The sequence below is a fragment of the Leuciscus leuciscus genome (genome assembly GCF_965113295.1).
Source record: "Leuciscus leuciscus genome assembly, chromosome: 8".
NCBI lineage: Eukaryota > Metazoa > Chordata > Actinopteri > Cypriniformes > Leuciscidae > Leuciscus > Leuciscus leuciscus.
Genome location: NC_138732.1, coordinates 38737194 through 38755877, shown reverse-complemented (window position 1 = coordinate 38755877; position 18684 = coordinate 38737194). Strand labels below are relative to the sequence as shown.

The 18684-nt window shown below is 37.1% G+C and overlaps 1 protein-coding gene across 3 annotated transcripts in view; it reads left to right on the top strand.

Moving 5' to 3' along the window:
* Positions 1-18396, top strand: part of pls3 (plastin 3 (T isoform)) — a 34182-nt gene extending 15786 nt beyond the window's left edge. For all 3 annotated transcript variants that reach the window (XM_082178336.1, XM_082178334.1, XM_082178335.1), the window contains exons 3-16: positions 1118-1281; positions 2796-2925; positions 3444-3576; positions 3676-3757; positions 3889-4054; positions 5668-5810; positions 8411-8506; positions 10723-10918; positions 11965-12043; positions 12231-12348; positions 12497-12630; positions 13532-13655; positions 15011-15135; positions 17324-18396. In XM_082178336.1, coding sequence (XP_082034462.1) covers positions 1118-1281; positions 2796-2925; positions 3444-3576; positions 3676-3757; positions 3889-4054; positions 5668-5810; positions 8411-8506; positions 10723-10918; positions 11965-12043; positions 12231-12348; positions 12497-12630; positions 13532-13655; positions 15011-15135; positions 17324-17456 — 1823 coding nt within the window. In that variant the 3' untranslated portion in view covers positions 17457-18396. The remainder of the gene's footprint in view (positions 1-1117; positions 1282-2795; positions 2926-3443; positions 3577-3675; positions 3758-3888; positions 4055-5667; positions 5811-8410; positions 8507-10722; positions 10919-11964; positions 12044-12230; positions 12349-12496; positions 12631-13531; positions 13656-15010; positions 15136-17323) is intronic.
* Positions 18397-18684: the final 288 nt, after the last annotated feature.

Below are 18684 nucleotides of genomic sequence, written 5' to 3'. Positions count from 1 at the left end.
AGAAAAACCCCAGTGGCTGACAATTCCTAATGGTTATATTCTAATGTTGTTTATTCTGTTTTAGTTTTTAGACACGCATAACACAACAGCTCTGTTTCAAACCCAGTGCGCTGCCTATCTACTGTAGCGTTTCTAGTGGCTTCTTTCGCCTCTGTGAAAAATCACTCTTGAAGTCTTGGAGTTGGCTTTAAGATGGCTTTATTTCTTTGTAATAAAGTCTAAGTTCCTATAGCTCTCCCTCAAGGTGGGGTCAATTCATCTTGTACATTTTCAAACTCTGCACCAATATTGTTTATCAATTCTTCCATTTTTGGTTGTGAATCCAGTCTGTTTTTAAAAAGTGGAACGAAAGGACCCAACCTGTTTACATTAGAGGGCCCTGCTCATCCTACAAATATTCTTTAATGGGACGCACAGCTTACCATTTATATCATATATCTAATGGCAGAGCGAGAGACTCCAACATATGCAAACACTTTCTAGTCTCTACACAGACTCACATACTCGGATACATGGTTATAATTCACATATTTAGATACATGATCATAATACTAGAATAAAAATGGCTATATTCTATTTAAATATTTATATTATGATTAAAACATATATATATTTTAGACCTCGTTCTGGCCAGTATATGTCATGTTGCGTGTCTCTTTTGTAGATAAGACAATACCAGAATGCTTTGCTTGAATGTTTAGTGTGGCCTATGTTTTAGTCTTAAGCATAAATTCTATAAATATAAATATTTTCCTTACATTTTAGTAGTTTAATTTAAGTGTACAGATGTATTTGTTTTTGTTTTGAAATGTTACATTGACATTTTAGGCTGCTTAAACCCTACTCGAGAGATGGTTTCACATTTCCAAAACATTTTATTTTACATGCATATGCAGGAAAATACAGTTTTTTTTCCTCAAAAAATTGTTGATAATTTTGGCTAATCACACTATTTCAATTGCATGTCCTCATTTTTTTTTTTCAATGTTGTTGTGGTTTCTTAATATTTTTACACTGTTGAATTGCAACGTTAACTAATTGCAACTTTAATGTTTTGTGCTTGTTGGGAAGAGGCAAGATGTTGCACCAAACCAATAATTTTCATTTCTCTCCATAGATTTGAATGGCAATGGCTTTATTTGTGACCATGAGCTCCACGAGCTGTTCAAAGAGGCCAATCTGCCCCTGCCAGGGTACAAAGTCCGAGAGATCATCCAGAAACTGATGGAAGATGGAGACAAAGACAAGGACAACAAGATCAGCTTTGAAGAATTCCTGTCTGTAAGTGTCTACGAACCGTTCTGTTCTGTAATATCCAAAAATAATTCGAAACATCTACATACACATCCTAACTACGCTTAAAACTTGCTACGCTTAAAACTTGCTACACTTATACATCACTTTTCATTGTAGTGCTTTGAAAAAAATAAAAAGTAGTTGCGTGATTCAGTGCTTTGTTCAGTCCATAAACTTAATTTGCAAATCAAATGTTATTGTCGTGAGAAAACATTTACATGTTCACATATGCTGTTCTAAAATTGTACCGCAAGGTGCATCGTTTAGAGTGAGTTAAATGATTACAGTAAAAAGGTTTCTATGTGATTAATAAATTAGACGGGTTAAGAGCGCTATGTGATGCTGTTTAGTTGGTATGGAATTTGAAACCCAACAAATTTTAAAAACATGCCATTTAAAGCTTAAAATCCCTGATTTGCATATTCAGCAGTAGCTTTCACCATATATGGACAACAGATAATACCATTGCACTTTGAGATTAGCGTTTCAGTGCTGAATCCAGATGGCCTGTTCACCATTTCATCATTTTTAGTAATTAGTGGTACTAAAAGAATGATGAAATAATTACTGTGTGTGGATCTCATCCCATGTGCTACTGACATGATACCTTAAACTGTGCAGGCTGGGTGAGGAGAGTTGTGAAATAGGCCAAAATTCCCATAAACTAATGGTGAAATGTTTGGAATGACTAAGATTTTTAATGTTTCTTATACTCACCAAGGCTGCATTGGTCAGTAATAGAGTAGAACCAGACATATTGTGAAATATTATTACAATTTAAAGTTACTGTTTTCTATTTGAATATATTTTAACGTGTAATTTATTCCCGTGATGCAAAGCTGAATTTTCAGCATCATTACTCCAGTCTTCAGTGTCACATGATCCTTCAGAAATCATTCTAATATGCTGATTTGATGCTCAATTATTATTGGTGCTTATTATTATTATTATTATAATATATAGTTATGTGATAATTTGTTTTCAGGATTCTTTGATTAATTGAAAGTTCATAAGAACAGCATTTATTTGAAATAGCAGTTTTTTTTGTTGTTTTTTTTAACAATGTAAAAGTCCCTCTGTTATTTTTGATCAATTTAATGTGACCTTGCTGAATAATTCTGCAGTCCAGAATATCACAGAGACACTTTTGCAGTCAGTAAATGTTGATATACAAAACGAAAACTGTATTTTATTTAGACTGTTGCCGCTCCCTGCAAATGGGGCATCATCCCGTTGAGCGGCCCTGTGTTTGTTTGCACTGCTGTGAGGAGGTTATGAGCAGCTGCTGGCAGCCTTGGCACTGACAATCATGCTTTAATTACCCACACACGCCATTAAATATGTGCATCTGTTTAGTTTCACGGACCTCTTGTGCATTAGTGTATTTTTAAATTAGTATGGTGAACGGATGTTGTAGCAGTTTCTGTATCATGTATCATGCATCCAGAAACAATCTATTTTATAATTAATTTGATGGTCCCATGTGTCTGTCTGCACAGATCTTTCAGGAGCTGAAGAGCAGTGACATTGCAAAGAGCTTCCGGAAGGCCATCAACAGGAAAGAGGGAATCTTGGCTATTGGCGGCACATCCGAGCTGTCCAGTGCGGGCACACAGCACTCCTTCTCAGGTAAAAACGCCTCGGATATCACCGGATCAGACAAACCACTGTTTCCTTTTGCTGTAATTACTTTTGCACCACTTCCCACTGGCTTTGAATGTAGTACTGTGGCAGAACTAAGGTAAAGTAATGACATCAGATGATAATAATATGTTTTTTGTATGGACTGCCATATTCATACCTTGAGATCTACAAGCTACTCTAATGCAGTGGTAATACCAGGTTCTAAATCCCATACCATTATAATATAGTACCATGTACTTTTTGGTATTTTTAGGTTGGTAGCACTTTATTTTTTACAGTCCTGTTCCTCATACATACTATTTACTTCTTATAATAATTGCAATAACTGGGTACTAAACCTGAACCTACCCCTAAACCTAGCCTTAACCCATGTAGTTACCTTATATTACCCAGTACTTTCTTAGGTTAGTACACTGTAAGTGCACGTACTGTAAAACAAAGTGCAACCTTTATGTTTTTAGTGGTTAGTGGTATGTGATCTTGTTTTCTGTGTCTTTGTCCAGAGGAGGAGAGGTTTGCTTTCGTGAACTGGATCAACACAGCGCTGGAACAGGACCCTGACTGTAAACATGTGCTGCCCATGAACCCCAATACAGATTCTCTCTTCAAGGCTGTAGGTGACGGTATTGTGCTGTGGTAAGTCGGACTCACTCCTCAACATCTTGCCTGTGAGTTTTAATTATTTTATATTATTTAAGAAACCTCCTCATTGCATATGTCATTGATTCCTTTTAGTAAAATGATCAACCTGTCAGTACCTGATACTATTGATGAGAGGACCATTAACAAGAAGAAACTAACACCATTCACAATACAGGTTTGCTTTTGATTTATTTTTGCAGCCATCTCTGTTTGAAGATTATTCTTTAAAAGATGACTCTGAATCACTTTCAGTGATATCGCAAATGTGATTTGGGTCTAACAGAGATAATTTCTTCTGTATTGCAGGAGAATCTTAACCTGGCTCTTAACTCTGCCTCTGCCATTGGCTGTCACGTGGTCAACATCGGAGCTCTGGACCTTCGGGAAGGCAAACCACATCTGGTTTTGGGCCTTTTGTGGCAGATCATTAAGATCGGCCTGTTTGCTGACATTGAGCTGAGCAGAAACGAGGGTACGTATCTCTGTTGTACAAATACGATCACACGTCTAGTCCAAACAGTGCTGGCATTGCCGCAGCTGATGACAACATCCAGGAATCCTGAAAAACAGATATAGCGTCTCTTTTCTAGTTTAATTTCAACTCGACTGACTGATTTGACTGTTATGGCGGACTTGAGCTCTTAGATCTGACAGTTTGTTTTCTCCCTTAAATTGAACTTAAGGGAGTTTAGGTCTGTCTCAAAGGCTCTGTACAGATCTATAGAGAGCGTTGTCTAGCCTACTAAGATGAATGAGGATAAATAAAAAAGTTAATTTATTACATAAAATTGCTTTTCATCTGACACACTGCCAGGAATGATTAGTCACAAAGCAGACTTGAGATGATAAATGATAAACAAATACAGTAATTGCCTGGGCTTGACATTTATAGATCCAGTGAAGATTCTCTATGCAAGCATCAATGGTTTGAACTACGGGCAACAACTAGCATCCAGTAAAAGTGAGAAACATGCCCTGTCTTTTGGGTTCTCATTGAGTTACAGACAACAGACCTACTGGATCATTTCCAGAGGTTTGTGTGCGTAAACGGAAAGGCCAGCTAGAAGAGCATAACAGTAATCCAGTCTAAAGACGGTGTTATCATCGAAGAACATTGCTAAACAGTGATTTTGTGGTGAATTGTTGGGGGGGTTCCCTCATCCACATCCACATCAGAGTTTGCCAGGTAGGCTGTGATCTGTGCAAGTACTTATTAGAGCCGTGTGTCCTTAGTATATCAGGAAAATCAATGTGAATGTATGGTTGGTACCAGCAACATTGTTTAAATCAAGAAAGGAAACGGACCCAGCACCGAACCCTGAGGTACTCTGGTGGTTAGTTAATATGACTTAGACATCTCTCCCTTCCGAGACGCCCTGAAGGATCTACCTGTAAGGTAATACTCACACCAGTGGAATGTAGTTCCTGTAATGCACATTAAGAAGAGGGTGGATAAAAGCATAATGAGGACACATGATCTAGGGGCTGCTTTTAAAGTCTGACTGTTGCATAGAAATTTGTCCTGTAAAAGTAAGGAAGAGACCTGGTTGAAAACAAGTGTTTCCAGCATGAACAAGTTAATATAGACTGGTCTGTAATTTTCTGATAGTGTAGGGTTTTTAAAGTTGAAGGCTTAACTACTTGAATGTGGTGGGAGAAGTATGGGCACCTACAGAATACACTACAGCAGGGATGAGCAAATCCGGTCCTGGAGGGCCACTATCCTGCAGAGTTTAGCTCCATTCCTGAAAAATCGAATCTACATCTTTAGGATTGCTTGAAAACTACAGGCAGATATGTTGAATTAAACGTTGCAGGACAGTGAACCTCCAGGACAGGAGTTGCCCATTCCTGAACTAGAGAAATCTAGTATTTGACACAGAAAATGACTTGTGGTGTACTATGAGGTCGTGGAAAGAGCCTGGTCAATTTGAAATGAAGTGAATTGGCTTTCTGAAAACACAACTGGACCTATCTGCCTGAAATTGTCAGTGGTTAGAGGATGATCAGCGGGTTCACATTATTCTCTGATGCAAAATCTAGGTGAAAACGGTGTGATTTAATGTCACTGTGTTCTTTTTTCAGCTCTTGCAGCACTGTTGAGGGATGGAGAGACACTTGAGGATCTGATGAAACTGTCTCCAGAGGAACTGTTGCTCCGCTGGGCCAACTTCCACCTGGAGAATGCTGGCTGGAGCAAGATCAACAACTTCAGCCATGATATTAAGGTCAGCCTTAATGTGTCCATGTACTGTACTCTGCTTGTGTGTCTATGTGCTGATGAAGTATTAGATAGAGTCCATGCTGTTTTCATGAGGATATTGAGCATGAGAATTGTGGTTGTAGTCCTGTCTATTTTTATATATTAATTTACTTGTAAAATATGTAAGCTGCTCTGAGATCCTATGGTAAAGGTTTAAATGTATAGTTTTAATGCATGACCACTTTAATATCAGGGCCTTTATTCTCTATCAAGATTATATAAAACTGATATCAAATTTCCTCCTTATTGAAATAGCCAGTCAGTGTAACAGAGGTTAAACAGTCACATATAAAGTTGTTGTCATTAGTGTCATTTATTTTGCTAGGACCAGAGAACTAATGTGCAACAGAGTGGTTATGAATGATGCCTGAATTGTGGCTTATATAGAATATAGGCATGGCATTACTCTTCTATGCAAATTCCGAGCTATATATAGATATGATAGGGACTTGGGAATGGGCTATTTTGACTTCATAACATCTGCATATTAACACCCTAGCATTATGGCTCTTTACGAAACCATAACACTAAGAAACACTCAGAAATGTGAACATGTAATTATAGCTTTTTATTAAATGCAGTTGACTTTAAATGATAAATATTGTACTTTACACTAACATTAAATTACATGCACCTACAAGAATTATTTGAATAACATGAAACCCTGTGTGGGTGAAATGGAAAGTTTTGCGTAGATGTTTTGCATATTTTAAATCTCTTGAAGAACTTATGGGTAGATGCCCAATATACAGCTTTACTTTAGCTTTAGCTTTACTGATGAAATAAAAAATCATGTTGCCAAATTTATCCAAATTAGAATTTACATAACAGCTAGCTCCATTTTCTGTTCCATAAAGGGATTTTGCCAGAGCAAGAGTGCAGTTACTTTGACTTTCAAATGCTCTGGATGGCAAACCCACGAAAAAAATGTGTAAAACATGTGAGGGATCATTTAGTGTCTAATAAAAGATGTGTGACCCAAGCTCTGTTAGGTGATATACTCATGACATGTCAGTTATTTTCATGAAAAAGTAATTTGGTGATGAAGATAAAGATGAAAAACAGTGAATGATTGAACTAATATCTCTCTCTATCTTCCTCTGTGCTGCAGTTAACAGATTTTTCAAAGTGTGTAAAGGTACTTTCCTAAATGTACTGTGAGATCAGTTTTGTCTATTTCGTTGTTTTGTTTACAAGTTCATTCATTCACATCTACCACGGTCATGTTCTCACGAATTCACGCATGGTTGTCTGTTTCTCATATTTTCTCTCATATTATTGTGTCTCATGTAAATATAATTCACAGTATAATTATCTTTTGATGCCTTCAAGTCCTTTTGGTCAGATTTTTCTGATTTTTGGACAGAATAAAATGGATGCGTTGGAGCATTGCAGTACTGTAGTTGCACTAGTCTGTTGCCTCATAGTATTTTTGACAGGCTTTATAATTATTCTTCAACAACTGTACACAAAAATGTATAGAAACTAATTCTCTGTATGATTAATACCAGCTGCGGCCATGATCCTTTTACCCTATAAAGCTGACTTTATGATATTTGATACAGCCTCTAAATTATCAACATGATCAAACCGTTGTGGAAAAACCTGTTGTACATGATGTACTTCTCAAACGTCCACTTTCAGCTTGTGCTTCACGTGTCTTTTTGCAGTGAAATCTGCGCTAAACATAAGAATAACTTTTAAATTGTTAGTAATATTTCAAGATGGACACTTACTTGACCGAAGCACCTTAGGTTTACTTTATTATCCAGACATATATTTTTTTTTTTTACTCTTGAGTATCAAATATTATCATCAGACTTTTGAGAAAGGTATTGCATTGCATTATATGTTTTAAAACTACAGAGCTTTGATGATAAAGCTAAGCATTTAAATATCCTACAAGACATATTATTGGAGATATTAGAGTGACGACTATCTGCTATACTATACTATTATTAAGAGCTCATTGATTTACATTACAATTAGAACATCATCTTATTACTTTTTTGTCCATATAAATATCACCAAATTGTATATTTTTGCTCAGTTTTAGCACACGAGTGTGAGCTTCATATTCTCACTATATATGACTTTATGAACCATAAAAGCTTGATGTATCAAATATGATACTCGACAAAAAACACATATGCAACTTTGTAGATAGATTTTTTTTTTAGATCTTGCTTAAAGGTTTAATAAACTGTCTATTTAAAAACATATATTTTTTTGAATATTTTTTCATGTCAGGCTCAGCTCAGAACCCCTCCAGTACTCTGTACAGATTGTTTTTCATGACTGATACTGATTATTTTTAAGTGTCTGATAATCAATGATTTTATGTCGGCTTTTAACGCAAACATATCTTCCGACTGTTTTCTGTTGAGCGCAGGGGATAGGCTAATGGTGTTGAGTCCAAGAGTCTGTCTCTAGTAAGGACACCATTAGGACATTCATATGCTCTCAGCTCATAAATAAAATCTTGCTGACGTGACTTGAAGGCAGCATTATTACGCTACACATTTCACTGAAATATTTGTTCTGTTCTCACTCTTGAATCTGCAGGACTCGAGGGCTTATTTCCACCTGCTCAACCAGATCGCACCTAAAGGACAGAAGGAGGGCGAAAAACACATTGACATCGACATGTCAGGCTTCAGCGTGAGTTCACATTATACACTTTTAAAGTTTTATAAACCAGTATACAAATGGAAAAACTGAAGTAGTTATTGAACCGCTCTTCTGATGCATCCGGTAGTGTGCTGTTCTCAGTAGAAGAGTGTGTCTTATATAAATATATCAAAGCTTCATTCACTGGAGCAGCTCATTGTAAGTCAGGAGGACAGAAGCAGTTCCTCTCAGTTCCTCTGGCCGGGATCTTCCTGGTTTATGAAGCGCAGTTATCAAGCATCAGCAGATCAAACACTAGTGGGAGTCTAAACTTGGAACAGGAGGTGAAAGTTTATCCAAACCTGGGATTGATTCGTATAATCATTGCCAAAATGAAGAACTGCAAATTCTGAGCAGGATGTGTTTTCACAGTGTTTTTTACGATAGTGGCTTCCGGTAGGAGAATCATCAAAAAGCCAGTGTTTATTGCACATTGTGTTCCAGTCACAACACGAGCAGCCACCGCAGACGCCAGATCCTCCCCCAGCATGCCATGGGGCAAGTCATTCACTGCTTTGGTTTGGGACAGCAACAATGTTGGCCGTTTCCCAGCAGTGTGTAAACAGCCCGTGTGTTTAACCCCACACACTGTTATTGACTGTGTGCTGAATGAGACGGCTGTGGCCGAGACACGCTCAGGGTCGTTTCACCGTCAACATCAGCCAGTGTTTCAGCTTTCTGCTGCCTTTGAAAGGAAACATTATTCATTATCTGAGACTCAGTGTCTGACACTCTTTTCTAAGCCCCAGTGAACTGCATCAAGGTCTGTTCTTGCGACATATGCGGTTCTTCTAAGAAAGACTGGGCAAGATAGCTAAAAAAAAAAAAAAAGAAAGATATTTTTCATGCGTTTGATCGGATTCAGTGTTGAAATGTATATACATTACCGTTCAAAATATTGGAGCCAGTGAGATTTGTTTTTGAAAGAAGTATCTTATACTCATTTATTTGATCAAAAATACAGTAAAAACAGTAATATTGTGAAATATTATTACAGTTTTCCATGTGAAAATGTAGTAAACTCAAATTTATTCCTGTGATCAAAACTATCATTACTCCAGTCTTCAGTGTCACATGATCCTTCAGAAATCAGTCTAATATGATGATTTGCTTAGTTATTATTTGTGATAATTTATCAATTATTGTTGGCGATCAAATAATAATTGTTGTTGTTATTATTTTAATTATTATCAATAATGAATAATGTGCTGCTTCAGATATTTTCAGGATTCTTTGATGATTAGAAAGTTCAAAACAACAGCATTTATTTCAAATACAAATATTTTGTAACACTATACATGTATTTAGTGTCACTTTGAATCAATGTAATGCATCCATGCAGATTCAAAATATTTATTTCTTCAAAAAAAAAACATACTGACCCCAAACTTTTGAACACTAGTTCAAGGACCTATCCATTCAAAATGATAAAAAAAAAAAAATTAAAGCAAGGATAAAAATGCAATTAAACACACACACACATTTTTTAGCATATATAAGGCATCATAGCTGCTTATTGCTTGCTTGTCTTTTATTCATTGCTTGAGTTGTGAGGGAGCCCTAAAATCGCTCCCTAGGTAGGCGACTGACTAGGGTTTGGGACAAAGCCTTAATGTACATTGCATCAGATTTCTGCACTTTTACACATTCAACTATTTCTGAAGGTAGTGTAGGTACTGTACCACCAAATGAATCTGGCTCTCAAGTAATGTTCAAACACTTCACCTGTGTGATTGTTCTTAAAGGGTTAGTTCCCCTAAAAATTAAAACTGTCCCTCAAGCCATCCTAGGTGTATATGACTTTCTTCTCTCAGATGAATATAATCAGAGTTATATAAAAAAATATCCTGGCTCTTCCAAGCTTTAGATTTTGAAGCCCAAAAAAGCACATCCATTCATCATTAAAGTAATCCATACGGCTCCAGGGGGTTAATAAAGAAAAAAAAAATGTACGAATAATATCCATATTTATAACTTTATAAACTATAATCAGTGGCTTCCGGTAACGGCCGTTGGCGAGTCGAGTTTCGGCCGAAGAGAACTAACCCTTCTGTTTCTGTTTGATTTGAGTTGTGTCTTATCCTCTACATGACCCATTAAACAGAAGAGGATAATATTTTGCATCTGAGGCTTAAGCAAATCCGTCCCACCGAAGCAGAGAGGGAAACATGCACTGAATTGTGTTTTAACTGTCGTGTGTCCCGCAGGAGAAGGATGACCTGAAGAGAGCCGAGTGTATGTTGCAGCAGGCAGACAGGCTGGGCTGTAGACAGTTCGTCACGTCTACTGACGTCGTGTCTGGCAACCCCAAACTCAACTTGGCCTTCGTTGCCAATCTCTTCAACAAGTACCCAGCGCTGACCAAACCCGAGAATCAAGACATCAACTGGGGCCTTCTGGAGGGTGGGTCGTCTGCTGCTGATTGTTGCTCTTTCCTGTCTTCTATTACCATTTTAGCATTTGCTAAATACACGCGCCACGTAATGACTCATGAAAATGGCTGACACTGCCTCCAAACACTTGCTTCTAAAAATACACTCGATGGCATCACAAATGAGACATTCAGGATTTTTTTTGTGGAAACTGGTGAAGCGCGACAGCCCGAGACTCAAAGGGAGGGACTGTTTGGCTCATTTCCTGAGGCTGGAACAGTTTACGCCCTTTCGATGAAGACTGTGCCCTCTTGTGGTGGAAAACATCTGCTGTCAGACCTAATCCTCAGTTATAGATTAACCCCCGGTCTCACAGACAAGGTTTAAGCTAGTCTCAGACTAAAATGCATGTTTGAGCTGTTTTAACTGAAAGCAACTCTTAAAATATGACAGATTCATTGATTTGTCTCAAGATGCACCAGTAATGTTTTTTATAAGGCTCATTTATAAAAGCTACTTAAATGCCCTAATTGAACTAAGACTTAATCCTTGCTTAATCTAATCCATAGGATTACAAAAATCATCATGCGTAACTAATGTGGTCCATATAATTTGAATGTATGGTTCTTTATATACAGATTATTAGTGGCATTTGCTTATTATTATTAACTTCATGCATACACTTATGGTCATCAAGAAATATTGGTAACACTTTACAATAAAATTCAATTTGTTAACATCAGTTAACCACGATAATTAACAAGAACTACCAATGAAAAACACTTCTAAAGCATTTATTAATCTCAGTTAAATGTTCATTTAATTTACGAACACTTGATTTAAATCAAAATGTTATATCTGTTAATATTAGTTAATAGACCTGAGCTGACATGAATTAACAATAATCAGTTGTATTTTTATTAACTAACGTTATTAACTAATGTTATATAATTGATTATGGTTGAGTAACCTTATTTTAAAGTGTTGCTGAAATGTTCTCTGTGGACTAAAAATGCAGTTTGTAATTCTTGTGTTAGTGAGCCGTGATTAACCCCTGCTTTTGCTTGGTTTCTGTAGGAGAGACCAGAGAGGAGAGGACTTTCAGAAACTGGATGAATTCTCTGGGCGTCAACCCTCATGTCAATCACTTATACGGGTAAATCACAAATCAGGATGAAAGATTTTTCTCATGTATTGAATGTGTATTTCACGTGATTCTCAAGACTTTTTGGGATCAGTGATCAACTCAATCACATGAGTGACGTCTCATTTATATAGTTTATATAATGTTACACTTGAGTGTTACATTTGAATCAGTTTGGATCTTTTTCATACCTTCTCAGTGACCTTCAGGATGCTCTGGTCATCCTGCAACTCTATGAGAAGATCAAGGTTCCTGTCGACTGGAACAACAAAGTCAACAAGCCTCCATATCCCAAACTAGGAGCCAACATGAAGAAGGTATTAATTCCTAACGCATTACCTTTACTCCAAAACCCCTTCCTCTGAGGAAGTCAGTTAATCCAATCCTGCTCAATGAGTGACAGCTTTCTGATTGGATAAAGTGCTGTTTCAGTCTTTACATCTGTGTGTGTGTGTGTGTGTTCAGCTGGAGAACTGTAACTACGCTGTGGAACTGGGGAAGACCAAAGCCAACTTCTCACTGGTGGGCATCGGGGGACAGGACTTGAATGATGGGAACCCGACTCTCACTCTCGCCCTGGTCTGGCAGCTCATGAGGAGGTAAAACCTAAGCTAAAGAATGTACATAAAACATTCACAGTGTTATTACTAAACAAATAGAAAGTACATTGTAGTAAAGCATGAACAGTATAGTAAATCTTGCATAGTGGATATCCATATGTAATGAACAATAAATGTTGTAAACATCAGCAAGGAAGTATTAAATGGATCAAAAATGGTGTTATGAAATATTCTATATTCTTTTGAACTTTCTATTCATCAAAGAATCCTAAAAAAGTAGCATGGTTTCCACAGAAATCTGAAACGGCACAACTTTTTTCAACATTGATAGTAATAATGAATGTTTTTTGTGCATTAAATCATCATATTAGAATGATTTCTGAAGGATCATGTGACACTGAAGACTGGAGTAATGATGCTAAATTCAGCTTTGATCACAGGAATAAATTACATTTTAAAATATATTCACATAGAAAACAGTCATTTTAAATTGTAATAATATTTCACAGTATTACTGTTTGCTGTATTTTTTATTAAATAAATGTAGCCTTGGAGAGCAGAAGTCTTCTTTCAAAAATATAATAAAAAAAAAAACTTTTGATTAGTAGTTTATGAGACTGAACAATAGCATAATAAATGGACAATAACCTTGATCAATAAATGCGAAATATTTATATTAACTATAAGGTCTTGATGCCTAATGCATTAACTAATGTTAACAGATTTAACTTTTATGCAAATACTGTTAAATTCATATTTGATTTAAAAACAAACACACCAGCATTAATATGAAAAAATTTAATTTGACAATAAAAGTCTATGAGCAAAGATTGTATTTTTTTAAAAAAAATTTTATTATTAGAGCATGTATATGTGTATAAAGCTTAAGTATTTTGGAGGAAATGTCATGTTGATGAGTGTTTGCTGTGTTCTCTTCCAGATACACTCTGAACGTACTAGAGAACCTGGGCGACGGGCAGAAGGTCAACGATGAAATCATCGTCAACTGGGTTAACAAGACTTTGTCGCAGGCAGGAAAATCAACCAAAATATCGAGTTTCAAGGTGCGCAACCCTTCATTTATCAGACTAACATATATATATATATATATATATATATATATATATATATATTAGTGGTGGGCCGTTATCGGCGTTAACGTGCTGCGTTAACGCGAGACTCTTATCGCGCGATAAAAAAAATATCGCCGTTAATCTATTCTCCAAGTTGGGTTGGGAGATGGCTCTATACTACACAAGCTATGATGACGCAATCTACCCGCGGCCGCGAGGTAAACCCGGCTGCAACGCATATTCGTCGTCATCTTAAGTAAACACGGCTGAAAGTGAAAGCTGGTGAAAAAGATCGGTGCAACATCCATTATTTGGACTTGGTTCGGGTTTAAGCCGTCAGACGAGCAGCAGCAAACTAAATACAGAGTGTGTGGGGTAACAGTTCGGTAAGTTAACACACGACTAATCCGTTCGACCACCTCAAATTCAAAACGAAACATGATATCACTGAATACCAGCGCGCGCGTATTATTCCCATTCCAATATATCTTAGTGGTGTAGCACATAATCTCGATTTTAAGAATCGTTGTTGTGTTTCTTTTTTAACTGAAAAGACATCAGTTAGACAATATTCTAATTTTAAATTTGGGGTTTCATAAGCTCCAAGCCATAATAAACATTAGACCTACTTAAGTCTCTGCAGCTAGTGTACTTACATTTTATTTATCTGCAAAATTATGTTGTATACTTACAGTTTTGCACAATATATGTTCTCAAAACTACATACACCCTTTAAAAAAAAATACATTTAGCAGTTGTTTAGCATGGGTCTGTGTAATCTGTTCTGAAATGGTTTTATTATAATATACTGTATATCGTTATCGCAAGAGGCTGCAATGTATATCACAATATAGATTTTAGGCCATATCGCCCATCCCTAATTGATAGCCTATAGTAGTTGATAATAACATAGGCCTACCTAATGTTGCCTACGGACGGTAACAGTACAGTAGTAACCTTTTACAGTCTATGAGTAGAACAGCTTTCTCAAGCAGTTTGTGATGCATTTTGGAAACAGGAGATGAGCCCCTGGTCTAATGTGCCACCTGGCTTGAGAAACCCGTTCTCAAAGACTTACTTTTATAGTCATTATTTGGGTAGCACACATATTCTGAATGCCTTCGGCAGAATTCAAATGAGCCATTTTAATCTAGATTAATCTAGATTAATTTCAAAATTAATCTAGATTAATCTAGATTAAAAAAATTAATCTATGCCCACCTCTAATATATATATATATACTGTATATACGGTATATACTGTATGCTTCATGCAGCAGCCAGTATTCATGTTCCCTACACGTGTGTGTTGAATATCAGCAGTAAGTGTTGTTTTCTGAACTACAGGATAAAGAGATCAGCTCCAGTCTGGCGGTCCTGGACCTGATTGATGCCATCCAGCCCGGCTGCGTCAACTACGACCTCGTGAAGAGAGGAAGTCTTAGCGACGAAGACAAGCTGGACAATGCAAAGTAAGATTTCAAAAGAGTGTTCATTAGATAACGTGCATCAAGCATTAAAGGTGCTCTAAGCGATGTTGGGTGACGTCACTTCTTGTTGACGTTTGAAGTATTGTCAAACAAAACGGAGGCTAGCTCGACCCTCCCTCCTCCTCATCCCGTCCCCCTGACATTTAGGCCTCGTTTACACTGTCAGTGAAATGTGACCCAATTCCGATTTTTTGCTCATATGTGACACAGATCGGATGTGTTCTATGACAAATGTAAACAGGAAAAAAAAACGCATGCATTTGGATATTTCGAGATCGGTTTCAGGCCTCATTCATATGTGGAAATAAATCAGATATAAATCGGATATGTGCCAATGCGACTGTCATGTAAACAGGCAGATCGGATTTTCTGAGGTAACGTCTTTGCAGTTTAATTACGAGAGAAACCCCGACGCGCTTCTGCAAGGGACGGATGGCCCGACTAAACTTTGTGTCGTCGTAGGAGAGGAATGTGGACAAACGTTGACACAACATATCAAAGGTTGGCTAAGGCTTGCTCATCCTAAAATTTCAGACCCACTGCTCCTCGTTAAAGCTCGCCACAATACGCCACCAGTCCTGAGATATGCACAGGCTGCAATGATTACTGCTGATTAAATTAACAGGACACTTCACCTAACCTTATTTTATTTCATTTTTATTTGATAGACTCGATTTAGCACTATAACATCATACATTTAAAAAAAAAAAGATAATCTTTTATGCCTTAGATTGTGTGTGCAAATAATCTATTATTATATGCAAACAAAGGAGGTCATCATTTAGCAAATTGTTTAGAATAGCACAGCAACACAATCATAAGACATTCATTTCAGCTGCTCATGACAGCAGAAAAAGAAAGGCAGGCCAAAAAGGAAAGAATGCTGAAAGTAAGGGTGCGATTGATCTGGCACTGATCGTTATCAGCCGATAGGAGTTCAAGCAAAAAAAATAATTTTCCTCGACCAAACCCCATTCCACAGCCTGTCACACACCCAGTTTGAGAGCAGTTTTTTCTTCTTGTAATTAGGAGTATAGTGAGTACATGCTTTTACCTTCACAAATGAAATACTCAAAAAAACATTTGCATTTAAAGAAAGCACCTTTCGTCCTCCTCCGCCTCATAATCATGGTGATGTTTGGCAAACTTCGCATATATTGCAGAGCTAGCATCAATCATATTTTTCATTTGTCCATCTGTGCAAGATAATTTAACCCTTTAAACATGCGCGATGTTTCAGACAGTATGGAAAGTGTAAACACATGAATCGGAAATGGGTCACAATTGAAAGAACGTGTAAACGGACGGTCCAAAAATCAGATATAGGCAACAAATCAGAATTGGGCATCAAGACCTGCAGTGTAAACGAGGCCTTAGATGAATATGTAAATATGTGCTGTGCACTTTCCTCTCAATAACAAAATAAACACAATAGAAATGACAGCGTTGAGAAAACAGCAGTTCAGAAAGCATCTGATTATTGTGATGTAGATGTGTTTGCTCTCTGAGATTCACCCGAATCATGATGACAGATGAGGTCATTCAAATTACACTGTTACGATAGTTTGATTATAAAATATATTTGAGACTATATAGATCTGATTATGTGAGACTATAGTTAAATTAATCCCTTTTCTTTGTATGACACATTGACATTACAGTACAGAATGGCTCTTTCGGCATTATCCTGAACATTGTATAAGCATTCGTTTCATGTGTCACTGAACGGAAGAGAGGCTCTCAGGAGCGAGTAAACATCACATGCTTTTCATTTTACTAGCAAAACCGTCTCGAGTCCTTAAAAATCAGTCTACAGGCTTTCATAGACAACACTGGAAGTCGGGGAAGGCTTTGTTTTTTAAGTTTAGTTACAAGCTGTTCACACATTAGCAATAACACAGCGATTAATATATGAAAAGGTTCTCAAATACGGGTGTAAATGTATGAAGAAAAGATTAATATATGAAAAGGTTTCTCAAATAAGGGTGTAAATGTATGAAGAAAAGATTAATATATGAAAAGGTTCTCAAATACGGGTGTAAATGTATGAAGAAAAGTATATAAATGCTGTGAGAACTATTAATCGTGAATATTATAAATGACACCCATGAATAAGTCTTTAGGTCTGTGTAATGTTTCCCGGGATAGTGAGGTTCTGTGTGTCTTGCAGGTTTGCCGTGTCCATGGCCAGGAAGATCGGGGCTCGTGTCTACGCTCTGCCTGATGATCTAGTGGAGGTCAAACCCAAGATGGTCATGACCGTGTTCGCGTGTCTAATGGGCCGAGGGATGAAGAGGGCGTAACGCGGGACCCTGCGGACAATCAAGCGCTGATGTCCTACCCAAAAGCCATTTTGCTGGTTGAAAGGCTTCTGGTTCAGTAAATTTATTACAACCACAATAAAAAATGGCAACAGATGTTAAAGAATCATGCTTAAGTTTGGCAGGACATCAAAGTTGAAATGGGCTTGAAGTTTATGGAAAGGGAGGGTCGGTTCTTTTAGACCAAAACAATTACGATTCCATATGCGAAAGGGACAAATTAAAACCAAATTTTATTGTCAGTGAAATGCAAGATGACTAAAGCATTGGATCTAAACCATGTCGGACTCTGCTTTGCAATACTCTATTTACATAATCGATAAAGGAAGAATGTACGAGTGCTAGCTGTAGGTTCAGCTTTGGACATTTAGAGTCACGACTGGCCTTACTAGATGCAGTATTGCCTCTATGCAGAACATGATTGTGTTTGAACCATTGAATTGGACCGCTTATTTTCCTTATGTTTTACACACGTTACGGAATTTGCCAGAAACTTTCCAGTGAGACACTTTAACGCATTCCATAGTTGTGTACTATTTGTCTTATGTATATGTATACTCAAAAAGGCTTTTTACATTCAAGAGACATCCAAACAGAATGAACTATGCATGATCTATTCTATATTTTTTATTTAAAACAATACACTCCTCAGAAAAAATGTCTTAAAAGCTTTAAGCATTAACCAATCCATGCTGTACGTTAAATGCAAAGATGACAAATAAACGCTGACGCAGAGGAGGGTCATCACGTGTGGTCAGTGTCAAACCTGTTACCGTCGGTTGATGGTTGAGGGACTGTTTCCGGGAATGAAACTGGAAGTGTCTGGTCATACGACAGCATGTTATCTGTGGACCGAAGCAGCTGACACCAAATGTCTGTAACTGAAAAACATCATTAAAATAAAGCAGAAAATGCAACTGTGCATAGCATTACTCTTCTGTATTCTTTCCTTTTCTTTTTTCCATTAACAGTTTTGTGCTCTAGGTTGATGTGAACACAGAGGGGTCAAACAGTGACACATCACATTGAAAATCACTTTATTTGTCATTTTAGAATATCAAAACATTTTAGAATTCTTCACAGTAGAATGCAACAGCCCCCCTAATTTTTCCATTTATTTCTCCCATAGGGATTTTTAAAAAGTCTTCATTAAAGCGTTATAGGCCATGAACCAAACCAAACCGCTACGAGGAGAAGCATAACATTACAA